This window comes from Lonchura striata, chromosome 2 (genome assembly GCF_050655825.1).
Source record: "Lonchura striata isolate lonStrDom1 chromosome 2, ASM5065582v1, whole genome shotgun sequence".
NCBI classification, from domain to species: domain Eukaryota; kingdom Metazoa; phylum Chordata; class Aves; order Passeriformes; family Estrildidae; genus Lonchura; species Lonchura striata.
In genome coordinates this window covers 15,480,933-15,508,664 of record NC_140704.1, presented here as the reverse complement: position 1 = coordinate 15,508,664, position 27,732 = coordinate 15,480,933, and the positions used below count along the sequence as shown (strand labels likewise).

At 45.6% G+C, this 27,732-nt stretch overlaps 1 protein-coding gene across 5 annotated transcripts in view; it reads left to right on the top strand.

The window, feature by feature from the left end:
• JCAD (junctional cadherin 5 associated) overlaps window positions 1-27,732 on the top strand; it is a 60,038-nt gene that overhangs the window by 19,105 nt on the left and 13,201 nt on the right. For 2 of the 5 annotated variants that reach the window (XM_021543018.3, XM_077788757.2), the window contains exons 1-2: window positions 12,001-12,121; window positions 24,687-25,048. In XM_021543018.3, coding sequence (XP_021398693.2) covers window positions 24,747-25,048 — 302 coding nt within the window. In that variant the 5' untranslated portion in view covers window positions 12,001-12,121; window positions 24,687-24,746. Of the gene's footprint in view, window positions 1-12,000; window positions 12,122-24,686; window positions 25,049-27,732 lie in introns of those variants that run through there. The other 3 variants (XM_077788761.2, XM_085564613.1, XM_085564633.1) reach the window with 2 other exon arrangements.

The window sequence follows — 27,732 nt, the reverse complement described above, 5'->3', positions numbered from 1 at the left end:
AGAGGCTGAAAATAAAAATGAGTCAGATCTGAGTTTGTATCACTGCAGTCAGACTTTCTGTGCTGTACAGGGGAAACAAAGAAAGGTGAAATCCCTGTAGGGAAGGATTTGCAAAATTCTGCGGGAAATTGGTATTACAGATAATTGTTTCCTGCTGAAGGGATATAACAGAACTTTGCAGAAAAGCTGCCCTTTTCAGCAATATCCACTGCAGCGTACCCAGGCACAAAAGTCTGTCTCTAGCATAAATATGCTCCACTGCACATTTTCCTCCTGCACCTGAAATTGAGTACTGGTTAATTCCACTGGGATTTCCTTTAAAAGAGACATCATAGTGTGAATGATAAACCTGTTAAATTACAAATGAGGTGAAATGGTGGTTGCTTTGGCCTCTGGAGAATCAAGACTTTGATTCTTAATGGTAGCTGTTGTGACTTACCAGTTGAAAATGTGAAGAGAAAATTATTGACCATCAGATCAAAATCCCCACTCCTAGGCAGGTTCGTGCTGACAGAAGGCACTTTTTTCATGTTTGGCTGAGCATAAAAAAAGACAATTATGAACAGCTTCTTATTTGTATCTAATTCCCAGTATTTTGAGAGTATGTCCATTTTTTCTCCCTGTTGAAGGTACCACATTAAAATAAATCAGCATTAATAAAAAAAATTACAATTAAAGTAGCTCTAGCTCTCATCATTGTATACAGTGATGTATATGCTTATATATATTAAAAGAATAAATCAATTTTTTGTCTAAGCCAAGACACTATTGGTAGGCTACTCTGAGCTACAATAGTGTTAATAGTAGATGGGAGAGTAGATCCTCAGATAAGCTCCTCTTTATTCTTCCACTGATCCTACCAAAGCAGAGTGATGCCACTCGCTGAAGCAAATAATGCCATCCATTGAATGAAGCCCTCTTGCTCAGCTGTCTCTGGCAGCTCTAAATTTGAAGCAGCAGAATCTTTGACCAGACAAAAGAAAACTTCTGCTTATAATTATCACAATAAGACCAAAACCAAGAGCAGTGTGACTGTTTTATTAATACTGTGCTTTGCTGCTCCCAACTTTTGCAAAATCTGTATATCTGGCTTTCCAAAAATATTACTACTTGGACCTATTTCATATGGATCGTGAAGGATAAAGACATTCCTGAAAGCTCGCTTGCCAGCTCTGCTGTTCTGCCAGCAGCAGTAATTTGAGAAGGAATCATGGCCCCTTTGAAATACAGATCACAGCAGGGCCAGAGGATGGGGCCCAGACAGACACACATGGATGGACAGATCTACAGGAGATTCAGTTTCTGTCCCACAGTAGCTCTCATCTTCCCTCTTCTGCTGCTCTGCAGTTTTCCTGCTGAGGACACATGTAGGCAGAGAAGATACCAAATCTCATCCTTGAAATCTTTTCAGAAACATGCTTCCACATTGGGCTCTTCTCCTGATTGTGGGAAGAGGTGCCAACTGCAGAAGGCTAGAGCAGGAAGTGGCTCAGATCTCATGTTTTCCTTACACATCTCAGTAATAGCTCTTTGAAGAACTAGATCATTTTTGCAGAACTGAAGGGTGCTGATGGTATCTGGTTTAACATGATTAACTTTTCTTGTCATCCCAAATTTACTGGTTAGCAGATCAGCTCATCTGTTAGATGGGTACAGTGGCTCCCTGACATCATCAGGAATGAATGTGTTGCATCGATTAAGCCTTTTACAGCCCAGCTTGGATTTAGGTAAAGAGCAGTAACTGAAGGGCTTAATGAGGAAAACAGCCTGTGCATGTAGAGCCCTACCTGAGATTTATATTTGAAAAGTGCAAGTGTCTGTCACACGGAGCCCTAACTGCTTAATCAGACAAGAGGAGAAACCTGGCAAAGCGTCATGGTCTCATGGCAAGACATGTGAATGTAGTTAAGATGTCAGAGCACCCAAACAGCGCAGCAGGGGATGCTGCCATCCCAAATAACCAGTTCCCAGCACTGGGAATGGTGTGCCTCAATTTGTCATCTACTCAGAGCTTTCTTGGCAGTAAATGGCTTTTTCAAGAGCAAGGTGAATAAGCTGTATGGAATAGAAGAGCAACTATGCTCTTTCTCAGTCCCTGTAAGTCACTGCAATTTGATAACCAGATTTCTGTAGCTATTTTGAGCTCTGTCTTTAGAAAAGAGGCACATGGACAGATATACTCTGCAATATAATAGAGGAGTTGGTTATTGGAGGATTTTTGTACCTTGTTAGGAATGCTTTTAAGCTACTAGTGTATAGATTTCTATTGGTAGGTGGCAGTATGAGTGGACTTGAGCCTGGCATCCCATGACCCATCCAGTTTCCACACAAGCAGCAGATATCAGACCTGACTCCACCATTCCCTATCAGGCCACTAGTAGCAAGAAGAGTGGAGGAGAAACCACCCGTTTTCTGTGAAAGGTATCTTCATCACCTCTGCTGTGGAGTTAGAGACTGGGAGGAGGAGGGTGTTACATGGGGGAAACATACTCAAGCCAGGCCTCCTCCCTCATCAGCATAAAATTACCTTTGTGCTGTTCTCTTCATGACCTGCTGGCTGCAAAGAGCCCCACAGTGGCTATGCTAGCTGGGAAAACCAGCATTAGCCACAGTTTGAGCAAGAGCAGCTGTGGCTGCTGAACTCAGAGCTCTGGCACATCCACAGAGTGTCTGAGTATCCCAAACACAGCCACCTCATCTGCTGGACAGCACAGACACAGCAGGCAGGCTCTGGTGGCCAAGCCCAGTCAAGATGACAGCACCTAGCATCAACCTTCTGCAAAAGTCCAGGTTTTTAAAGAGGTTCAGGGAAGGGGCATACAAAGGGGGGAACCTAAGTCCTTTGGCAGCTGTGAATCACTGTCTTGGATTTAGGCACCTAAGTGCTTTTTTGGACTTCATCCCAAACACTTCATTGAGTGAGTGTTGCATTAACAACAGCCCAGGCATGCTCCAAGCTGCTATTGCAATGCATCCTAGAATGAGAACAAATGGTGGCTGCAGAAACAGCTGTACTGGGTTATGGTGTCATTGCCCCAAGCTGTTTCCTTCACTTGTACAAGGAAACACCCCTCAGCAGAGCTTCCTTCACTGCAAAACCTTCAGCCCAGTGCAGTCCAGAAATCCATCCCGGCTGGAACCACTGACTTGGTGTTGAAATGGGCATGCAGGTCCCACTATCCATACAGCTGACTCTGTTAGAGGGGAAGGTGGATCCTGGCAGGTAGAGAACAGCATCTTAAAGCAGTGTTGTTAGTTCTGTAGGGGTTTGTTTGCCTCTATTTTCAAATAGGCAGTGGCCACTTGTAAGGGCCCAACAACTTTTGCAACTCGCTCTTCTGCTTCCCATGTGAAATATGTAAGTAACATGGTTACTACATGGTCAGTGGTGCTGCTCATGACCACTAAGTTCATGCTCAAAACAAGGACAACAGAGGTTGATGGGAATAAAAAAGATAGGGCTGTGTTTGCCATTTTTCACTTTAGGCAAGCATACTCTGACTTTGGAGGGTACACATTCAGGTGAACACTGCCTGCAGGGCACAACAAAAGATGGAGCTGAAGTAAGAAGTTTCAGTTCTATTTTAACTTTCCCCTTGGAGTGGATGCAGCTTGACTGCTCTGATGTAGGCTGCCTGGCTGCAAGTTGCACATGCAGGAGAGTGTTTAATCTCCTTTCATTCAGAGGCTGGCTGGCTGCTTTTCTCCCAGAGCACTCCAAAACAGCTTGAACAAAGGATCTCCTTCCAGGTTCAGATCTTTGTCAGGTGAAGGCAGAATTTATGAGGTCTCACATCTAGACAGGGGAACGTGGGACCCCCACAGCAGGGACTTGCCTGAGGGGGTGTCTGGGTTTGTGCACAGTGGCGATGCAATGAAATGTGTGTGTGGTGTAAATGTCCCACAGCACCCTGGTCTTTAAACAGCCTGTCTCCTCTAAGGGATGCCTGCATGATGCTTCTGCACCACAGTGCTGCACTATGCCCAAATGGTAGGGGTGAAGATTGATCCAGGGAAGGAAAGGATGTCTTTTTGTGGTGTCTTTTTCTTATCTGAATTAGGGAAAATATGGTGAGGTAGAGGTGTTATTTCCACAGATGAGTCTGGAAGTCCTATGGTGAATTGGGGGCTGAATAAATTGTGCATAAGGTGACCTCAGAACAAACCCATCTAGTAAAATGCAGATGGATGCCTTTTGATTAATCTGAATGTGGCTTTGCCTAAAAAAATTTCTTCTATTATTTTGGTGCTTAGTTCCATTTTGTCTCTGGTGAAGAAAGGAAGGGAGGGAGGGAGGGAGGGAGGCATAAAGGAAGGAAGGAAGGAAGGAAGGAAGGAAGGAAGGAAGGAAGGAAGGAAGGAAGGAAGGAAGGAAGGAAGGAAGGAAGGAAGGAAGGAAGGAAGGAAAGAAAGAAATAGAAAAATTCAGCTTGATCAGGAAAGTCTTCTGGTATGACAGTTTGGATTTCTCTGCCTTCCAAGAAAGATTTCTTTGTAATATCAGTATAAATTTCAACAACATAACTAATGGATTTCAATGACTTTTAAATCCAAATGAAGCCCAGTGCAAGCTGAGATTCTGGTGTTGGTGCTGCAATCCTTTGCACAGTTGATGTAACTTAAAAGGTTGTCAAGAAAACTGTTTCCACAATGCTGCTCAGATAAGTTCTTGGTACCAGTACTTTTCCAAACAAGTATCTCCTCTCCTACGTCTTCAAAAAGTAATTCCAGTGGAGAGTAGATAAGAAATGGGGATGACATCAGTATCTGCAGAAGTGCATGTAAAAGAATAAGAGAGAAAATAAAAGTTAAATTTGAGACTAAAATATACATGCACAGGGCAAGTTTATTACTGTGGGGCTGAAACATATCCCCACTCACTGTGCTAAACCTGTCTACAAGCAGGTAGGAAGGAAGGAAAGCAGCTTGGAAAGCTGAGATGCTCTGCACAGCTGTATTTTCCTTTTTCTGGTTTTCTGCATGAAGCAGAGGTGGGTCTGTACCACCCCCGCAGATAACAGGACACTCCCTGTGTGATTTCATAGCGTAGTCAGGCATTTAGAAAAGATTTTACTACGAAGAATGGCTTTGAGTCATAATCCTTTGACCCTGCGGCCCATCCGAGACGGCCGTGACACGTCCCTGCTCCCTGATAAGGATTCCGCTCCCGTGGTGGTGAGCTGCTCTGGGAGGTTGCACATCCTGGCCTCCCTCCAGAGCCCTGGGATCTGTGCAATCTCCAGTGTCAAGATGTGTTTGGATACGGGAAGCCACCACACTGCTCTGTATTGGATAGATAACAGGAGCATCCCCTGGCCCCAGGAGGCAGATGCCTGGTGCGGGGTGCTGAGCGGCCAAGGCTCGTCCGTCTGTGGGAGTTCTGCCTTTAACCCTGCATGACAGTCACGTCTTCAAGGGGCTGTTTCTTGGAAGATACACATAGCTCTCCTGGTACAAAAATTACAAGCCATTCTCCTATTTTTTTCTTTAACCAAGGAAGACTAATTTCAGCTTTTTGGGTGAGGCTCTCTGTGGGAATGCACTGACATGAAGGGGTCTTGCAAACCCTTGTTGAACTTTTTGACTGCTCTCATTACAAACAAGGCTTTCTTCACTCTCTGTCCTTGCTACTGTGCTCAAATTCTCCTATTTAAAAAAACCCAGACAACCTTCTGCAGATAGTTTTCTCCCCTTGATCTCATAAAACCAGCTCATGTAGATCCACTGTAAAGACACAGTATTTCAGAAAGGGAAGTGCTGCCTTTTGAAACTTAAGATTTGAAAACTTATATTGCCACAGCTAAAAGCTGAAATCAGTCAAATAGCTATTAATTCAGTCCTTATGGACCTCATAGAAACTGTGACACAAAGCATTTATAAAACGAGAGTTTATGTTGTGCATTAAAACACAGTTTCAAGGATGCTCTCATCCCCCTGGGGGAGTCTGCACCCCCAGGGAAGGGCTCACTGCAGAGGCTCCACCTTGACTGGTACCCAAAGTATGGCAAGAGCTGGGGGAAGGAAGTCACCCACAGGTGTTTATCTCCAGCCTCCTGGGGGCAAGCAGGAGGACTGTGGCAATGGCAGGCCCACAGCCCATGGGCACTGACCCAGCTGCCCCTCCTGCTGCGTGCCCTTGCCAGCTGCACACAGGTGCCTCAGCACCTCGGAGCCTCTCTATGTGGCAGTGACTGGGCTTGGGAGAAGGGAGTAACTTGCTCCAGAGCAGCTGTCCTTTATCTTCCCAATACTTACAGTCTGACCAAAGTTTTGAAGACTAAAACCTTTCCAGACTCTGTTTCTTTATATTTACTGCTGTAGCTATAGGTTCTTCTGCCATCAGTATATACTTGATTTTGTTTCTAATAAACCCCAGGGCTTCAGCTGTCTCTTATTAGCAGTGATTTCACAGCCTAGACATATCAGGGTAAATAAATAAGAATGGTTTTATCTGTACTGTGTTTGCCATCTTATTTTTTATACACGTATGTTCAAGACAGGAAGGAGACATTCCCAAAAGACCTCTATGGTTTCTACATTACTTCACATATCTTTATCACTCTGGCCCTTGTGCATGTCCTCCCCGAGGTTCTCCACTGTTTCAGAATCTATTCTCCCAAATAAAGATTTGGTCAGTACCCATTATGTATTTGCAAGTTAAATTATCTGTATTAGTAAGAATATGATTGCAGCTGTTTTGAAGATGAAGTTGATTCTTTTCTTTTTCCCCCCAAGTAAATTTGAAAATTTATTTAATGCAAATGGCAAAGAATTTTTAGCTAAAGCCTGTGGGTAACCTCAGTTTCTTTTCAGTCTTCACTGTAACTCCAAGAGGTCAGTATCTGAACTTGACACAGGAAATCTGGAGTCACAGCAGGATGGTGCTGAGCTGAGTTTGATGGGAGGACAGGGTGGAACCCAGTGCTTGACTGGACTTACACTGGACATCAGGCATGACCCAGTGGCTGCTGAGCATTCACAACTAAATGTGAGGTGGGCATTTCCACAGACATCATCAATACGTTGTGGTAACTCATGAGATTTGACCAGAGGCTGCTCTTGCTTCAGCTTATTTGAAGTCTGTTTTCCTCATGTTCTATTCCATACAATGATGTTAATGAGATCCACAGCTCCTACTAATTTATTCTTATTACATAAATCAAGCTAAAACCTGTACTTGGAAAAAGACCTTTTCCCAGCTGCACATGTGTCACTTCCCAGTGTCTGTGGGTCTTCCCTCCTTATTAAGTGAAGCTAACACCACTTGTAGGAATGCCAATGTGGCACTCACAGCTGAGCCTCCATGTGTAGCATGATGGAGATGGATGGAGCTGCCATAACATTTTGGATTGTACCACTCTGTACCCTGGTACACAATGCATATACTGTCAAATCTATAGTATATTATTAAGCAAATGCAGGAATTAGTCTTCTCTGAAGTAGAAAGCATTCAAATTTTAAGCTAAGAAAAGTAGGATAGATCCAACACCAACATGCCTTGCTGCTGCATAACTTTTCTCCTTTTATCTTCCCCTGAATTTGGGGGATGACTCTTCCCTCAACACCTTGCTGAGAGGCCAGCTGGAGCTTCTAATCCTTCTCAAGAGCTTTTCAGCTGAATGACTGTACAAATATTTCGGTCAAGAAACACCCCTGAAAAGCAAGGCTTAACTGTTCTGTTCCTCAGCTGGGTGACAGGGTAATTACTGTGATAACTTCCCATTTCTCTTGGGTGTTATGATGAGAAACTCATTAGTTATTTTCTGAGTACCCTGAGCCAAGTCCTTGAATGAAAGAGCTGTAAGGATTGTTTTAACAATATTTAGCACTTCAAAAGTTTTGGAAGCACCACCTAATTTTCCCAAATGTAAACCAGCTAAATTCTGCAGAGTAATTTGTGTGCCACACCCCTCAGCCTTTTTGTCAGTCTTCACAATGTTCAGGAACTCACACGATATGGGCGTACTCTTCCTCTGTGTCAAGTGGTCTTTTATTTTTAGCTTTTTTCCCCAATTTTTTTCCTCCCTCCAGCACACTTTCATGTGTCATACTTTAGGACTTCAAGGTATATCTGACAGACCTGATAGCTTAGTCCTTACACTTAAAGGAAAATACTCTCCATCAGTGCACTATTTCTGCTCCCCAGCAGCCTGTGGCCCAACACCTTGCACAGGCAGCAATTGCTGTGAACTAAATAATCTTTGCAGAATGGTCACCACCTGACATCATGAACTATACCCCTCTATTCAATACACACCCACCCCTTCTACTCTTTTGGGATGCTTGGGAAGCAATAAAGCAGTTCAAGAAAAGGATCCCTGAATACCAAGTCAAAATACAGCTAAAGAAGACCAGAGAACTGGCAAATGAAAACCTTCCTTTTCCACAGCAATGCTTAGTGTTTCCCTTGATGTAGCAGTAAAATATCTGAAGTTTCTCTGTTCCAAGCTACAAAGAGGTGCCAATTGTATAAACAAGTGATTACTGTCAGGATGGACAATGTGAATTTTTTCTCGCAAAAAGGTAATAGCTATTTTATTTTTGACTAGCAGCTATTCTAAGTAAGTTTAATATCTTATGGCTGTAACATGCCATATAGGATGGACAAGAGGAATAAATAACCAGGGGTTTAATAGCACATCTGTGGCTAGTTAGTTATGGTAAACTTCAGGTATGTGGTGATTTCAGCATATGTTCCTAAATATTTTTCCAGAAACTGGATCTAACACAAAACCTGTTACAGTCTTTTGGGGAATAATTAATGCACCTAATCACTTCAAACCCCACCAAATTATGAAAAATATGCTTGATTTCACTGTAAAAAGCACTGATGAATGATCAACTCCAGAAATGAGGCTCCAAGCCCATGACAAGTTCTGTAGGAATGGCAGGAAAGTTCTGATCCTGAGCAGCGACACTGCTGATGGGACATAAAACATAAACAGAGGACTCCCAGTCAGGGAGGTTTTAAGGCCAGGGAGAATTATAAAGGCATAAAGCAGCAATAACTTGCATTGAGCAGAGCACAACTTCCCATTCACTTGGCACAGTGATGACAAGCTGCAGTGCTGTTGCTAAAGAGTTGGCTGGTGTGCAGTATGGCTCTGTGTTTTTCCTTTTCCCTTCCCTGTAAATTAATTCATCTGTATTTCCCCCATCTGGCCTGTCTTGCTCATGTTTGTGTGGTTCTGTTTTCCACAATTTCTGTCCATAATGGCCACTTGCAGGCCAGACTTGCAGGCGCTGCTCTTCAGCTCCTGAGGAGCCAAGTCCTGCTTCCCTGCTTGCCCAGGCACGCAGACCTGCTCTGCTGTGTCCCACAGGATCCTGATCTGAGCCTGCCTGCTGTGACACAGGGATGCTCTTGCTGGGTTCATGCAGCCCCACTGTGCTCCTGTCCAGATACCCAACTTCACACAGAGAGCCATCATCAGCTTTTGATCCATGGTTCCTTTGCCCTTCTCGTCCTTGCAGGGGGACAATAATGGGTCTCTCCTCTGTTGCCCCATTGAGTCACCCTGCCCCATCACACTGATTATTACCTGTCTCAAGAGTCCTACAGAGCAGGACAGTAAGCGGCTTTGGTGCTCTTTTCTCTTTTCTCTGCAAACTCCATTTGTATGCTTCTCTCTCAGCCACATTTAGTTCTTTTAGCCTTTTAAGGATGAAGCTCTAAACTCAAGAGTGTCTGACTATGGTCTGCTTCTCTGGAAAGAGCCAGGAGAAGGAGATCTCCTCGGGCAGCTGCAGGACTGTGGGCTTTGCAGAGGAGCAGTGCTCCATCAGTTGTGCACATTGACCACCAAAAGGCAGAATTGCTTTCCTGCCTCCTCTGCTTTCCTTCATCTTTGCCCCTCTGGCAGTCACAGTTGGCATTGCAGCAGCAACCTGAGAGCACAACCCCAGTGATCCCAGCACTGGGCAAAGGCAAAACAGGAAGCAACATCTGCCCAAAGAACTTGCTGTCCAACAGGCATAGGGCAAGATGCTGCAGGAGCAAAGGGAGTTCCTGTCAGCTGCACTGATGCTGAGAAGCTCAGCCCTCAGACTTCCCAAATCACAGACTAACGTGCTATACCAACCCTCTGGGCAATCCCCTTTGGACATTAGTTGGGGCTGCCAGTCATCATTTGTGAATCCAGCCCAAGGCATCCCTCCTATTGTCTCAAAAATCATGTTTGCTTTCTGGTGTCTGACTGTGGAGCTATCTTCAGCTCATGTTTTCAGTTTTTTCTCTGTAACAGAAGAAGCATGGGTACTGTTTTAGTTTTTTAGGATCTTTCCCTCTGTTTTTTCTAATGTCAGGGTCCTTTGACTTCACTTGGGGGAAATCTTCAGTCACTGCAGGACTCCAGACAAATCTGCAGGAATGCCTCCTTCCAGGGACTGCACCTCCATTTGCAGCCCACAAAGTGTTCTCAGAAGAGATGCAGCAAAAATTAGCCCCAGGTGCAGAGAGGCAGCTCTGAGATGTGCTGTCCTGTGTACTTTTATCATGAGCTATACAGGCTGTGATAAAAAGACAAAAAGATGTCCCTTCACTCTGACATTGTTCAGTAAATGGTCCTATTTCATATGGTCCAGCCTGTTCCTCTCCTCCCCACCTCTTCCCATCCCCTAAATCCAGGGCCAAAGCAGCTTTCCCAATGGAGAGTCATGAGCTCCAGGAACAGGAACCTGCTCTGTGAGGTACAGCGTGACTACCCAACCAGAGCAAATGCTTTTGTCTTGGGAATAAGGAATTTAAACAGGATTGTCTTCTACAACCAATGAGAACAAACAGAGCTGAAGACATGCAGACAAGAAAATCATTCTGGAAATTTTCTTCTAACAACACAGAGGAGACAAGTACTTTAAAAACTCAGAACTTCCAATTTGCCTGTCAGAGTCAAGATATTTAAATAATAAACTGTGAGTTGTGGCAGCACGGCTTCTTTGATGGAAACCCTTGCTATAGTCACACCCACATGAAGCTCTGTGACAAAACTTAAACTTTCTACTGAATGACTGCTGTGTCAGCTACAAGAGTTCACCACAGGAAAATACAGGAGTTTCCCAACCAGCAAAGACACAAAGAACTTTGCAGGTACCCTGCAGGGATAGGGTGCAAGCGGTCTTGCTCAAGGTCCGCCTGCTGCCAGGGGCATTGTCTTTGGTGGCTGCATCATGTGTCAGCAGCTGCAGGCTCACACCTTCACTGCTGGAAGACAAAAGGAGATGTCCATACAAAAGCAGGTCAATGACAATTACTCCCAGAGCCCTGGGAAACTGGGGCACCAGCAAACCTGTATTCAGTTCTGGGCTCTCCTGCAGACTTCTGCCATGACCTTGGGCTCATCATGTAACTTTACTGCCCTTGTTTTCTCACTATTAACTAGAGCACATATTGAATAGGACTCAATTTATGAACATGTGTAAAAGCGCTTTGATAGCCTGGGGTAAAAGTCAATTAAGACAGGGCAAGCAGTTGATGGGCCCAACCAATTAGTACAGTAAATGATTCACAAACATACTTTTTTTTTGAGAGTGTCATTAAACCCAAATATATTTGCAAATTATTCACCTGTTTCTAGAGGCTGAATAGATCATGGGGAAGGGAAAGGTGGGGAAGCAGACAACCAACAACGCTTCAAAAACGTATGAAAACCATGTTGAAGACGAGCCCTTTGAGTGCATGGCCAGGTGCCAGCAGGAACAGCAAGTTTTGGAAAGGTCTGCTCGTGTCTCTCTCCATCCCCGATAGAAACCTTCTTCCCTCCTGCAGATTTTCCCTGTGCTAAGAAAGCTGACGTCGCTCATCTCAGCTGAGCCATCAGTTGTGCTCATCTGTGCAGAGAGAGGGAGGGCAGGAGCGTTCACCTTCCCGCAGCAAACCCGCAGCAAACCCGCTGCCTCCCGCAGCGCCCGGGGCGCCGCTGCCCCGCGGGCCGGGCCGGGGCGGAGGGACGGACGGATGGACGGACAGACGGACGGGCGGAGGGAGGGCGGGACGGTCCCGGCGCCCCGCCCCGGCCCGCCCCGGCCCGCCCCGGCCGCCGCGGGCTCGGCGCTCCCGCAGCCGCGGCCGCTGAGCGCGGCGGCCCGAGCCGCCACCCGCGGGTCCTGCGCCGCGCCCGGAGCGGTGAGTCCCGGCGGGGCGGGAGGGGAGGGGAGGGGGCGGCGGGGCTGGAGGAGGCGCGGCAGGGAAGCACGGCGGCGCTCGGAGGTGTCCGGGAGCGGACGGCGTTCGCGGCAGTGGGGGGCACGTCCCTCGGGTTCCCATCCTTCGCACCTGCTCGTTCTTCTCTCCCCATCCCGTGACCGCCGTCTCTGGCGGGGCTCTCTGCCGGCATCCCCCCGGAGCTCGCCCTGAGCCGGGCTCCCGGGGAAGTTGGTCGGTGCCGCTCGCTGGAGCCGCTCCCCTTCGTTCACCGCCGGTCGCTGTGGTCCCCTGCGCCCGGGACCGGGGCTCCGGCCGGGCTCGGTGCCGGCTCCCACCGACCCGGGAGGATGTGGCACCAGGGTCTGAAACACCAAGTGCCGTCCCCTTTGGTGTTTATCTGTACTCCGATATTTGCACAGTAGTTAATGGCTCTTTGGGTTATTTTACTTTCTGCTGGTTGTTTTAAACCATGTCCTGTTGAATAGGAGACAAAAACCCAGCTGTTCTGTCAGAAGGAGATCTGTGCTGTTATGTCATTTCATAATTGCCTCAGAATTGCAAATCATGGCCTTAGTCTACCACTGGATCTATGCCAAAGGACTCTTGCATCTCTTAAGGATGGGTGGTTGTTTGGGTCCTTTTTCTTTTTCTTTTCTTTTTATTTCTTTTTTTTTTCTTTTTTTTTTTCAGTCAAAAGTTGAGAATAACGGCTTTTTATTGGCACAGGCTCTACACGTTAAGTTACTCCAGCCCATGTCTTTAAGTGAATACACGATGTAACTGTTCTAAGTAGTCAGTCTGATTCACAGAGTCAAGACATTAAATCTTGGCTAGTGACAATGAGAATTGTGTCCTGCTGAAAAGTATTCAACTGCACTTCTTTGCGTGAGCTGAAGCAGTTTCTCATTGTTACTTCAGAAGTTCCGATTCTGCCCAGAATGGCTGTTGCTTTTTGTGGGTAACAGACACATGGAAAATAGCAACCTTCCGGCTTCACACTAAACAATATCAGATTAATGACAGAGAAGGGCTCTACAGATCAGAGATGCAGTGACTTGCAGAGCCTTAATTTGTGCCAGCACTTGGTTTGTAATCACAGAGGCTAGATCTGCTCTACTCGACTATGCTGTGCAGTTCTACCACTCACTTGGAGGAAAAAGTGTGGTCCTGCCAGCTATTCCCTTTTCCAGGGACGCTTTGGGCAGTAGGAGCAGGGGGTAGAAAAGCTGGGCATGGCTGTGCCCCTCAAGGCAGGATCATCTCTAAGCTCTGCCATCAGGGCACATTAGAATACCAACTAAAACACCAGTTTAGTCTGTCATTTCAAAGGCTGGGCTCTTCTGCATCCTTCCTTTCTGTGGTCATGTTAAGTATTTCTCCACGCTGCAACATGTATTTGCCAGCCCTTGGAAAAGACGGATCTTTCAGGGTCTGCCAGGCTGTGTGTATCAACTGGCATATTACAGTACTATATTGTTCTTTAGATGCATAACTTCACTGGCCTCTTATGACCTAAAAAGCACACAGAAAATAAACAAGGGCATATTGTTCAGTGGGAAGGATGCAGAAAGTTCTTCTGCATTAGCTGTTAGTTAGGGAAACATGACTTTTAAGTGTTTCTCCTGATTGTCAGAAGAATGACATGGCACATGTGAGCTTGTTTTTTGCCAAGCAAGCTCTGCTTGGAAGGTGAGGCATTTCTGAACTTCTTGGTCACCTTGAAACTAGTTACGAGTGCATAGCAAAATCCTGCCCAAATCTTCTCCTATAATTAATTTGGCCAGAGGCCATCCTAATTAACCTTGAGGGAGTTCAGGGGTGGGAGAGCTTGGTATGAAACAATTGTTCTCTTGTAATTTGCCGTTCACAATGTGTTGACCGAGCTACATCTCTAAAATCCTCTGGGTCTCTTGCTGAAGCCATTATACCAGTTTATTTGTTTTTTAGCAGATGTTGTTTCCTAATCCTTAAGTGGAAGGGTTATCTTGCTTTCTGCAATCTTGTTATTGTGCTTTGTTGCAAGGGCAAGTGGGCTTGGGCTTGCTGGGGAAACTTACTCACCAGTTCCAGCTGTGAAGGAAGGGGCTGGTCAGCCTTTCAGCAGTCCCGATGTGATTGTTAAGGTCTCTGTGTGAAGTGATGGAATCTTTTCACATCTACCTAGAAATAACCCTCAGTTCTTCTGGTACTGGCAGTGCCTGCAGGGAACGAAAAGCCGCAGGAGCCTCTTTGCCCAAGAGTATTACAGTTAGGATATTAATGGAATTTGTCAGCCATAACTTGGACTGTCTCAAATGGTGAGGCAAGGGAAAAAAAATCTGAGATAGCTGAAAAAAGGAAAAGAAAGTTAAAGGCTGGGTTCTGCTTTTTGAAAATGCTCATAGCACCCTGTAAGTCACTAAGAGTGTGATGAAGGGGGGGATAAATGAACAACTTTTTCTGAAATTTCAGGATGGTCCATCTTCCCTCTTGTGATGATGACTGCTCACCTTATTGGTCCAGGGAGCTTCTCTGTGCTTAGGAAGTGGGTCACCCTTCACCAGCCTGGGTTTACCTTACTGATGGGCAGTCCTGCTCTGCACACACAGTTCTCCAGCAGCACAGCATTGATTGTGTGTAGCCTTCTCAAGCATCTGTCTAGTTTTTTTCTATGCTAGTGCATTAAAAAGCTACTTTGGCATGTATTTTCTGGTGGAGCAAGGGGTCAGGGAGAAATCCTGCTGAGACTACCAGTCAGGACACACGGATCCAAGAAAGAAAGATCAAAGGCGTCTGTAATACAGGAAGAAGCAGAAGGTCAGCCCGGAAGAGAGGGCATTTGATTATACATGCAAGGGTAATATAAAGGGGATAACACACAGGAGAGGATGGTAGTGTCTGAAAATGAGTAAACAAACAGATGTGTAAGACTATGCTGAGAATTTATTTACTCCAGAAGACACAATCCTTACCTCTTTGAAAGAAGAGAAGACCACCCCAACCTTGGAACACTTCTGCTCCCAGCCACATTTGTGAGCAGTAGAAAGTGTTTGTTTATGGACCCCTCCTCCATGAGTCCTGGCCTGATGGGCCAGCCTGCCCTGCTGTGATTAGTAGGATGCTAATGTGTGTAATCCTTTTGATCACAGAGCCCAGGCCCTATAAGTCAAGTCACTGTCACCTCAAAGAAGTCCAGCCATGTGATAGATCCCTTATTAAAAATTTTTGCTTTGACAGATTAAATACAGTTATTATTGAGATCCTTTTTTCATTTCTTTTTCTTTTATCTTGTACAGATGGAGAGCTTTTCTATTAAAAAAATACAAAAAATAATACTTATCCATGAAGTCCTAATGTGGGAGTAGCTTATTAGGCCTTTGTCCATAGGTATTTTAGGTGGGATGATTAGCCCATATCTTGATTTTAAGATGTGAACAACAAATGTGATTCCCTGTGCTTTGTTCTACCAGAATGAACTGCTCCAAAACTGTAAACAGCATGGAAACATTCATCTGAGTCCTAAAAAACATCCTCTTCCGCAGTTCCTTTTTGGGAGGCAAAGAGTTGACTAATTACACTTTATGTAATAAATGTACTATTTTGCTCTCTTGTTGTGACAGACAAAAGCTGTCATTTGAGGAAATATACCATATGCTGCCAATTGGTGTAAGGACTGGTTATATCTGGAGCATAGAGTATCAGTGAGTGTTTTTTAACAATTGCTCCTTCTCTGAAAAAAATCTGGGCCAATTTCAGTGGACTGATGTGCTGGTCTATCATCAGTGAAAGCCAGCTGTTGACATTTTGAAAACCAGCTAATACAGACAGTGGTATCTGTACAGGCTTGGACATATCCTCTCTCCCTGTTATGTGTTTACACCTATTTGGATGCTTAAGAGCCTCAGCCTATCAGTGCTCAGTCAGGCCTGGATTGGTCCATGGCAAATTTAACAATCAAACTTATTTCAGATACCAACACCCATCCATGCATAGTTGGACGTGTCTTTCAGCATTGTGTGAACCCAATACTCAAACACACACATTATTTAATAAAAATAATCTCTCTACCATTTTTTTCTTGGCAAATGTGAGAAAGCAGAGTCTGAAACCTCCTAACAAAAGACAGCACCTGAAGAGCAGCCCTCACCCATTGAGAGCTGCCCCAGGAGATGCTGTGCACTCTCTCTCATGCCATGGTGGGTTTGCAGATGCACCGATGAGATACAAGACAGGAATAGCTACTTTCTGAGAGCTAAATAAACTCTTCAAGACTTGTTCCTCTCATCCTTCCCACTTCCTAATTTTATTGGAGACACATTGTATCATTAATTTGTTCTCTGGCACAGGTCCTCCAGAATTTCAGTGAGGTCTTTTTGCTCAAAGAATGCAAAGAGGATGTGAGATGTAATTTTCACTGTCTGCAAATCTCTGTGTTAGAGAAAAAATGTGAACTGTCCTGCCCGTAGGTAATGAGAGTTGAACACAGAAATTCATATATTTTTTTGAGGTGAATGGGAGGGACTGGCCTGGGAAGACATGCAGAACCAACATAAAGCTGGTTTATCTTCCAGCAACGACTTTGGCACATCTTCCTCCTGTGCAGTCTGCAGAGATGGTTATGCATGTAGCTTTGAAGCCTCCAGTACAGCACTGCTGTACCGGGAACTTTCTGAAGCTTTGCCTGGTGCATGTCCATGATCTGATCAGAGTCCTTTGGTCAGGACCCCGTTCTGGTGCCTCCGCTCATCTGCTGCCTCTTCTCTGCTTAGGAGCCTTCAACCTGTGGTGTGTGTTTTGTGTCTCAGCCTCCCTGCCCCTCCCATCCCTGGAGGAGAAGCAAAGTTTCTTTTTCTACCCCTGTGCCAGACCTGCTCCCCCTTAGCAACCCCCTCACTCTTCCCTGCAATGCAGAGATGTCAGGAAAGGAGGAGGGGGCAAGGAGAGCTGTAGCAGCGGGGCTGGGGACAGAGGGGAAACTCACATTGTATTTGAGATGAGGTGGCTACACCAAGAGATTTGTAGAAAGAGTTTTGGTTTTGTTGGAAATGTGTGGGGCATGCCAACAAAATGAGACATATTTTGGGGGGAAGGTAGAGGAAGAATATTAAAAAGCTTAGTTTCCATCCCAAATCCCTTGTTTCTGAGGCAGGAAAAAAGTCTCATGCTTCATCTGCACCACTTCTGATAGATGTTCATTCAGTCTGTTCTTGAAAACCTGTATTGATTCACAGCCTGCCAGCATAAACAGTCGATGACTATCATTATGGCTAGACAGTTCCTTTTAATATCTAATCTAAATCACCCTTGCTGCCTCTTAAGTCAGTCCCTTTGGTTATCCAAATCTGCAGGGAGCAGGACAAGATTATTGCAGCCTTTTAGCAGCCTGACATATTTAAAACTTGTTATAGTCTCTCATTCTCTCACCCTCATTCCTCCACACTTTTCTTCCAACTAAACAAGCCCACTTCTTGTACCCTCTTCTCTAGGGGGTCACACTTTTTTATCATTCCTGTGAGCATCTTGCTTGAGGTAGGACACAAATTGGATACAGGGCTGAGAGGAGTAAAGACCCTGATGTGTGATGCTCCTTTTGATATCTCCACACTTACTTACCTTTGTCTACCAAGCCCTGCACTGCTCTTATCATGAAACCATAGAATTGTTAAACTCGGAAAAGGTCTCTGAGCTCATTGAGTCAAATCATGTTATTGCTCTTTGTGACTGTAGCCCCAGAGACTCTTTTGCTGTATTGCTCCTTTTTGTTTTGCATGACATCCTTCTTCTTCAGCATGTTTTTTTACACCTGCCTGTATTGAATTCTCAATCATTCATTTCAGACTGGGTCTTTGATTTATTAAGATTTTATTCTAATTTTAATCCCTGAAAATGCTCACAGCATTCCATAGAGATTTGTAATTGTAATCTTCCTCCTAATTTACAAGTCATTAATGGAAATACTGAGTAGAACAAGACCCCAGGCACAGCTCTTATATATCTTTTCAGGTTGATATTAGACTTGCCACTCTTCCTTGAGTACATATTTGAAGCATTTGTATGCCTGCCCACAGTAAATTATCCCTCAATTGTATTCACCTGGTTTGCATATAAGACTATCACATGCATTCATCAAGGCTTTCCTCATTCCAAGTGTGACTTCTGCTGTTTTTTCCTCCCTAGTCACTCTGCTCCCAGCTCCGTCAAAGAAGAAAATTAGATAGATTAGGCTTAATTTGTTCTTGACAAGTCTGTATTTTCTGTTTTCTCATGACTTTATCATGTAGGAGTGGATGCAGCTGCAGTGCAAGGCGGCAAGCAGGGAGGTGGAAATTCTTCTTGGATCGCAGACTAACTCCCTCCTTCTACCCGATAAATCAACACTTGCAACAAGTATTTACAGGGGAATTGAATAATAATTTGTCTGATTTAATATCAAAGCAAGGCTGTTTTGTCTTTGAGACCCCAAATCTGTCTCCTTCCCCCTTTTGTTTGAAGTTAGATAATGTGTTTGCCCTTCACTCATCCTTTGAGGATTTCTAGAAGGTATTTACTTATAGCTAGTAGGCAGCCCTGACTAGTTTCCTACTCCTTCCTTACTCCTAGCCTACGCTTAATTAACCCCCACTGAGTTGGATACATCCAAGCTGCATTAATGTTCTCCAGTCTTTCTCCTGGGTTCTTGACTATCTTTGCATTAAATAGCTAACATTTGATCTTAGTGAATATTATTGTTGAAGGCTCTTCAAACACATTAATTTCATCTTTCTTGATGGAGCGTGTGTCTACAAGTCATTGGATGTGGTGCTGGTTGTTTCCATAGCAGAAGGCAGGGAGGGGCATGGCATTCTGGGGTGGCTGCATGCACAGCACCACCGCATCCTGCTGGTTACAGTCCCATCTGACTTTATTGTCCTGCAAAAGATGAAATTAGGAAGGTAAAAACCTTGTTTAATGTGCTTTTGATAAGCTATTTCATATGCACTCATACGAAGCCAGAGTGAGAAAACAGGAGCAATTAAAATGTCCAAAGCCTTAGATATTCTTCTGGGATATAGCTCAGGGTTATGTTTAGACAGGGTAAGTAGCATCATCTAGTATTGAAACAACCATAAGAACCTGTTTTCCATTGCTCTAGTCTGACAGGCTTTTATCACTTGATCTGAGACTTTCAGGTTGTGTCTCTCTCTCAGGCTAGGTTTATTTTAATATTGTCAGCTAAACCAATTCAACCATTTCCAAGAAAAACTAGAGGGGTGGAGAGAAGGAATGTTGTTTTGCCCACATTAGAAAGGGTGAAGAAAATAAATCTTTCAGCTTTTTGCTTAAAAGCTGCGGTGCCATCATGTTCAAGAACAGATCTATGGTGACAAGGCTTGGAGACACCTGTGCGTGTTCTTGCCAGATTCATCTCTGTTTTGAGTTACTCCATTTTCTGAAGACTTTTCTCCCCATCCATCAGCACACCCCAGCCTCTGGTGCTGAGCAGCCCACTGGTGACCCAGCCCTGTGCTCATGCCCTTGCTGCTCCAAGGCATGTGCCAGCAGAGCATTCCTGTGTAGCCCTGGCCCAGGGCTGTGCTGCTGGAGTGGGATCATCCCTGTCATGACAGCTCCTGCTTTTTCCAGGTATAGGTGAGATGGGGTCTCAAACCTGGGAGCAGAGAGCAGGCACAGAGGTTCTTCTGCTGGAAGTGTAGACAGGACAATAGGTGTTCACCAGGAGGGGAAGGAAGAAATTGGGGTGATGGATGCAAACTGGGCACTGGCCAGCAGAAGCTGTGAGGAGTGCAGGAGGAAGGACGGGCTGACTGCCACGGTGGTGGGCTGTATGGGAAGAGTGGCTCAACTGGTGGGACCAGGAGACAGGAGGGCAGAGAAGGGATCCTGGAGGAGAGGGGAGGATAGCAAGAAGGATTTCTGAGTGTGGGAAGGGGGATATGAAGGCACTGGGGTACATGGTGGTGAGAAGTTAACAGGGGTGGGGGGATATGGGGCTTCCTGGACAAAAGTGTTGGTGTTGGATTAGATGGACAGAGGGATGAAGGAAAGCACAGTACATAAATTACTGCAACTATCTTTTTTGACTCATGCCAAGTCTTCATTGTGTGGACAGCTATTTGGCATACTTAGGTTCATGTGCAGAGGTGCTAGGTTCTTGCAGCAGTTGCTTTGAATGTACCTAATTCACTTTTAAAGCTGAGTCCTTCAAAAAATCAGGTTGTAAGTACTTTATACTGGGTGTCTAGAGCGGAGAGGGTTGTTTCACTTTAGTCTGTCTGCATAAATATTCTGTCTGGCACATGTCTGATATGAAATGAGAATAATGTCACCCAGACGTAAGTGAAGATAAGCTAGTTGAAAGTGTGACCCATCTAGATAATACTCTTTGTAATTCAGATGCCTGTTAGTAACTGTATCTTCAGAGCAGTGTTTGAATAGCTGCTGTACAGACAGCCCAGGAAGAGCTGCCATCACCTAGCCTGCACACCAGTCGAGGCCAGAGTCCTGCAGAATTCAGTAGCCTCAAGTCATGTAATTAGAGAGTGAAGCAAATTGTGTGTCCATGCAGGGTGCCTTGATTTTGGCAATTCTTGATGTTGTGTGCTTCATTTTGCAGTATAAATCATGTTCCTTCGATGTTTTTTTTTTTCTTGAAAGTTGTACGGAATAATTTTTATTATTGTTATAAATAGTTCTGCAGAGGTGGGAAGGCAAATCATGCTCAATAACTTCAGGGGTTGTATTCAACCAGTAAAAGGGCTACTACCTTCCCCTACATTTCAAATACTGGAGGGCAGGAGAGATGTTACAGAGGGCAGCCAGAACCAAATCCTCTGTCACTGCTGGTCTCCCACCCAACATGTGGCTGCTGTGCCAGGACACTCCCTGGAACTTGGACTAAAGGATTGAGCCTGCCTAGGGGCTGCTCAGAGTACCATGAAGGGAGCATTCAATGCCATGCAAGTCATTTCAGAGCACAGAGGTAAGATCTGCTTCTGCCATTGCTGCAGGTATTGGCATTCATCATCACTGGTACTGGTCATCATACAGAAGGCAGTGGTACCCACCTGAAATAACAAGGCTTGGGAACCCCTGCCACTGAAAACAGCTGCAGACAAAGACAGCTCATAAATAGCAAACAATGTGTTTCCCCCACTGAGAATGAGTTCCAGAAGCAGCTCAGAGGAAACTAGCACCATTTCTTCAGGGTGTTTTTCAGGAGTGCTTTGGGCTTTTCTCAGGCCGGAGGTGAGATCCGTGCTCATGGAATGAGCACCCCAAGGTGAGGTGCGCTGATGCCGTTTCCATCTGGTGATCCCATTGTGTTCTGCTTGCCCAGGCTGTGGGTCTCCATTGTGTCTGCCTACATGGGGGCTGATGCTGATTTCCGCCGTTCACACTTGTTTCTTTGCATCTGAGAGTGCTGTTGAGAAGTTTCCAGAGAAAAGCTTGGCCCCTGTTTCCAATGTAATGCAGAGTTGTACCGGCTGCCGGGGACAAGTCGGAAACACTGGCAAGATAGCAGGCATCCTCAGGAAGCAAATCCTATCAGAAAGCACTGATGTCATTGGCAAACAAAACAAATGAGGGCTGGAAAAACAAACTGTTTTGCAGCGTTGTTGATCTTCCCTCAAATTAGAAGCTCTGCACAGCCTTTACTCTGTGGTCCAGACTGACAGATTATTTACGTGGAATGCTGCATCAATGGTTTTGTTACTGCTGCCAATCCAATCCCTTTGATTTTATTCTTTAGGTTTATTTATCTAAGGCAGGGTGAGGTTAATGTCCCGGAACTCTAGCCAGATTCAGAAAGCTGGCCAGCATCCTTGCAGATGATGGGTGCTGACATGGTTGATGTCCTACAATCTTTGATCAGGCAGGACTTCTGGCTTCCCTGCCCCTGATCAGGTCCAGTGTAGGAGATGCTACTTCCCCATGACTTCTGCACAGCTCTTTGAGGCTGTGTCCTGACAATGTCCCAGCTAGTGGCCACCTGCCACCACTGCTGCTGGCTCCTTGGAGCTTGTACCATGAGCACGGAGCAGGATTCTCCCCCTTGCTTGTTCCCATTGCAGTGTTGCGATGGGCATAGTGATGGCATCCTTCTCCCAGATGGGCCTCCCCACCACACATAACACCATGGGGTTTCCCCTTCCACACATGGGGAGTTTGCAGAGCAGGAAGAGACAGTCATACCAGTTCCTCATGGCACACTTCCACTTGTTGCTCCTCACCACTGCTGCCAAAAGAAGGATCAGAGGAAACCCCATGGGCTGGAGGTTTCTCGGTTTCTCACCCACGCACCTTTGCCTCACTGATGGCTGCAGTGGGCGGCAGAGAGGGGGTTAAACTCTTCTCCCAGCCAGCCCTCTAACAGCAGGAAAAGCACATTTCTTCCTTGCACCTGTGAGTGGTGATGGGTTTTCTGCTGTTTATGGTAGTCACATTGCATCTTTCTCCTGTTAGAAGCTGAACAGCTCTAGCAGCCAGCTGTTCCCTCTGCTCTGCTCATACCTGGTTCCTTGCACAGTCTGGGCAGGGGGTGGGTGGAAAATCAGCTTTTTAGGTCAGCATTCAAAAATAACCCACAAAGCCTTCCCTTCCTTCCATGAGGGAAGGGTCCCACCCCTCCCTGCTTTCTGCCTGCTTGTACTTACTGCTGGCTCATCTATTCAGAGCTCTTACTGAGAATTTGGAGTTCTGTTCTAGCAGGGGCTAATATCTTCAGCACAGAGCTTTATTTCTCAATTTTTAAAGGGTGTGTAGTTTACATGTGTGAAAAGGGAGGAGATTCATTAAGCTCTAGGGACAAACGGGTTTAGGTGTTCAGATGGCTCTCAGGGTGGAAAGCCACTTTTGCAGTGTTCCAGGTTAAATTGTGGCTCTGCATAACAACTGTGCCTGCTTTTGTGCACTGTGAGCTCTCCTTGGGTGAGTGCCATGGCCACTGTGGGCAGTGCAGCAGCAGCTGGAGAGTGCCTGGGTACCTGGAGCTGCACCAGGCTGGCCCAGAGCAGCTGGTCAGACTGGCTCCAGAGCTGGCACAGCATCCAGGAGTCAAGGTGGGACAGAAAATGGATGGGGCACGGGATAGGGAGAAAGTGCCATAATACATAGAATGGTGCAGCACAGAAACTGGTTTATATAGCATGCCAACCCATCCACTTCTGTGTATATGTATCCTGAGAGATTTAGAACTAATAAACATAGAACAGCCATCTCAGTAGTTGCTCCATTTCAAAGAAATCCTTGTGAACAGTAGTGAATAGACTTCTCCCTTTCTTCATGCCCAAGAAGAGTATTAAAGACCAGTGTATAAAATGCACTTTTGTGTCATGATCTTTGCAGAGACAGTCGCCTTTTAAGCAGCTGCCAGTGCAGGGCTCATGATCCTCAGGTGGACCTGCTACTACTGAGGACACACAGTACTCACTAGATGTGTTAAATTAATTATTCGTGGAGGGAAAATAATCTTGTGGTTTTATTTTCATAAATCTATTTCTGTGGGTTTTACATTTTTATCCGCCGTTTTAAAATTTATTTCTTTTGTTAACACAGTTCAAACAGGGAGGAGTATATCAGAGTGGGTCCATTGTTTTGTACAACCTTCAGAACAGAACGTTACCTTCCACACATTTTATAACTCTGGAAGAATGGATATTCTATAATTGCCATTATAAGCTGTGAGAGTGGTATAGACAATAGAGACTGTTTTCAGCCAGCTAATTCAGTTTGCTGGATCTTTGCTCTAGTCAGTTCAGAATTAAGGTCTGTCACTGGGGAAGAAAAATCTTGACCATCCTGTGTCTTGCAGATCCTTGAGATGCAATACACATGGGCATCACGTGTTGTTTACAGTCATGTTACACAATGGAAGTTTGCTGTAAAAACAGCATACTTGAAATCTTAGGTTTTGTCTTATTCTGGCTGAGGATTGCAGCAGGCCAACACAGGGGGAAAAGAAAGTAATCTGTGAAAAAGACTGTTTAGCTGGGGTATCGTATGATATTACCTGGGTTTCTCCTGTGGTTGCATAATTCATTTTTGTTCTTATGCATATTTTGTCCTTGTTCATGTGAACATTTTTTTAAATTGGAATATGCAGAGCTGTAGGGAGATACTTATTGCTTTGTAATCCACCCCCTCCTCCTGCAGCAACTTAAAACATAATACAGAGCACACCTCTCCATGACTGGAGAAAAACAGTTGTCTAAGGAAATGCCTGCTCAAGCTGTAGGCTTACCTCCAGTGCAAAGTTTTTATTTTGAGGTCGCATTAGTGAAACCTGAAAGCTGCAATCACCAGTGAATTCTTGAGTGAAAGGGACTGAGTCAGCAGCAGCAGCACAGCATCTGCTGCTTGGCTGAGTGCAGGGAGGTGTATTGTCTAGGGAAGGACAGCACATGATTCATCAGCATCTGCATGCACTTTGCTTCATCTATTTTATTAAGAGGGTGAAAAACTGAGTAAGAGATGAGACTTCTAGCTTCAGGAGCCTACCAGCTGATCAAAGGTATCTTTTCTTGTCTAAAGCGGCCTTCTGATTGTTTTTGGTTATGTTTTGTAGTGATGGGTCCAGCTGGAAAGAACTTTCTGATGGCACAGCTGTGAGTGAAACCAGCACAACATGTTCAGTGTTGAAGACCTTCTGATTTCTCATGGATACAAATTGTCAAAAAATCCCTCTGTTTCATACGAGAACAGATATGATGGATACCGGCATGAAATCACAGGGAACAGATCTGCTCAGAGAACAGCACTGAATGGGATTGAAGCAGAATCCAGAGCTGGGGCCTACAGCAAGAAACCTCTGGTGAAAACCAGCTCAAGCAGCACTGAAAGCAGCCATGGGAGCCAAGGGAGGCAAGCAGGTCCTGGTTATCACCATGACCTTCAGGGTTTGTCCACTTTTCATACTTCAGAAGGGGGGTAAGTTTCAGCATCATGCCATGGCTTTGCTTTCTCTTTCTTTTGGTCTTGACAGATGACTAATCACGACCCTAACCCTTAACACCATCTTTCTGTGATCCTTTCCTGCTCCCATCCTAGTAAACATTTCCACTGGATGTCCACATCAAGTGACACATCCATTCACCTTCTTCTGGAAAATGACCTTTGGGAATACTGGGATAATGGGAAGTAGCTGAGTGTAGGAAAATATATTTTACTGATGTGGTCTGTATGAGAAAGGTCTTTCTGATGGACTTAGGAAAGCTTAGTTCTACCACAGGGGGAAAAAATGGGGAAAAAGGTCTTATTTTTCAATTATGTTTTAAAACTGCACCCAGCCTCTTCTGCCACTTTTTTACTGTGGCAGAAGGTTTTACTGTGAATTCAGCCACATGCAACCCTTGGTGGCTTTTCCTACATTCATTGAAGACTCGCTTGTTCTCCTAAGGCTGTTCTTGTGGAGTAAACATGAGAAGGTGCCTGTGCACTTCTTTTGTAAAACAGCTGCAAGCCAGTGGGAGCTCTTGTTGTCACTCCAGAAAAGGTGCTTGTACAGCCGTGGCTTGCCCAACGCCGAGTACGTGCGCAGCAGGGCTGGGGCCGGCCGGGCAGGAAGAGCTGTGTGTACACACCGACGCTCGGCCATTGTTCTGCAGCTATTTGAGGGCTGCAGATGAACAAAGGAAAGGGGCTCGGGCAGGACTGGAAGCCAGCCCAAGTATGACGATGGTTTACGAGGAAAAGCCCCTTCCCAGCTCAGTGGGCTTGAAACTGAAAGCAGGGCAAAACACTGTCACCTTGGGAGCTTGTCCTCTTACAAAAACCTTCAGTAACATGTGGCAAAGCCATGTGTCCCCTCACTCCTGGGCTCGTCTGCTCTTTCCCTTCACATCGTTTCCCCTTGTGAGTCTGTTTGCCTGGAGCAGGAATGGCTGCTGGTTGCCAGTTGGGATAATGGGCAGGAAGAGATGTGAGCCCTCTAAAGCAGTCATAGGACATCAAGTCCTGGTGAAGGTCTCCAGGTACAGCCATCTATTCTAAAGGAAGTACAGAACACAGATATAAGGGTAATTGGGAGGTTCCTTTCTGGTGTGTTTTGGATGAAGTAGACTGGACAACAAAAAAAGTGAGGAAAGATACTGAAAAAGAATGAAAGGGAAAAATATTTTGAAGCAGGGGAAGAGAGAGTGCAGTGGTGCTGAAGCTGATGCTCAGTTTAGTGTGGAGAAATACTGTTGTAAAGAAGATCTTGCTGTGCAAGGCTGGAAGCTACCACAGCACTGCTGCTTTGCACCCTGTTAGTCAGAGCCTGTGTGGATGCACAGGGGTTTGGGAGGGCTGCTGCCTCCCTGCTTCCCATTCTTCCTGGTGCATCTGCAGGGGCTCACACATCTGCCCCACATCTTGGATATCTCTGTATCTGTAATTGCTGGCCTTGGCTAAATACAAATAATGCTCTCTAACAGTTTAAATACTCTTCCTAAATGTAAGGGGTGAGACCTGCCAGTCTACAGCATAGTTAAATATTAATCCTGGTTTTTAAGAGTGGCTTTTTCACATAAAATAGGGAACACAACCCTGAAAATGGCTTTGTCACACTTTCATAAAAATAGAAATATTTTCTTGCTATTACTGTTACAGCAAACTCTGATTCCCAGTGAGCCTCCTGGGAACTCTCACAAGGCACTAGCAGCTGGAAAAACCTTTGTATTGTCCCTTCCTTGCCATGCCTGGGAGTGTGGAGTATGACACAGCTGTGGCTGGGCTGGTCTGGGAAGGGAGGAAGGAGCTCTCCAGGCTGGATCCAGGAAGCCACAGCCCTGCAGCACCTCGAGTCAGCTCCTGAGCCCCTCCAGGTGCACTCCCCAGTCACAAGGCTGCCGTGTGTGTGAGCTGCTCCAAAGCTGAGGAGAAGATACCTGTGGCTGCCCAGCTGGGCATGCTCAGGCCTGTGACAGGTGGGCCATGGTGATCTACACCAGAGGTTTTGATCTTGCTGCTTGGTTTCTGGACTGCCCTGGTGAAATTGGCTTCTGGTTCCCAGGCTGGGAAAGTACTGCACACTGCAGGGACCTTGGGCCCAAAGAGAAGATGACCACCCAACAAGATAACTCTCTGGGCATTGCAGGCTTCTTGCCACCATATCCTGGTGCTCCTTTCCCAGTTAGCACAGAGCAGGAGAGGGTCTGAGCAGGCCATGTGTGTCCTTCACAGATGGTGACAGTTCCTCAGCAACTCTGAGCATGGCTTAAGCTGCTTGTCCAGGAAATTACCTACATCTACCTACTCTTGTTTACACCACTGATGTAGAACAAGTCATCTCCCATACACCATGGAAGTGGGTGATGTTGCCAGCTTCATGGCTGCCTTTGCAAGCAGGTTTGCAGGGCTTGTGGTGTTTTGTGATGGCAAGGGATGATGCTGTTGTCTCTGCTTGTTAAGGTTTTTCTCTAATAAAACCTTGTTGAGGAAGGGAGAGGCTTCATAGCCACTGCTCCTGCTGCTTGTGAGGGGAGAGTTGATGCCCCAGTGGAATGAGGAAGTGGTGTTTGGCTCCATCCTGTTGTTCTTCAGGCAAAATGTGAGGGAGCAGATGGTGGGAGGGCTGTCCTGGCTGTCCTTGCTTAACTGAGCATTCAGAGGCCACACAGTAAAGGTTTTGA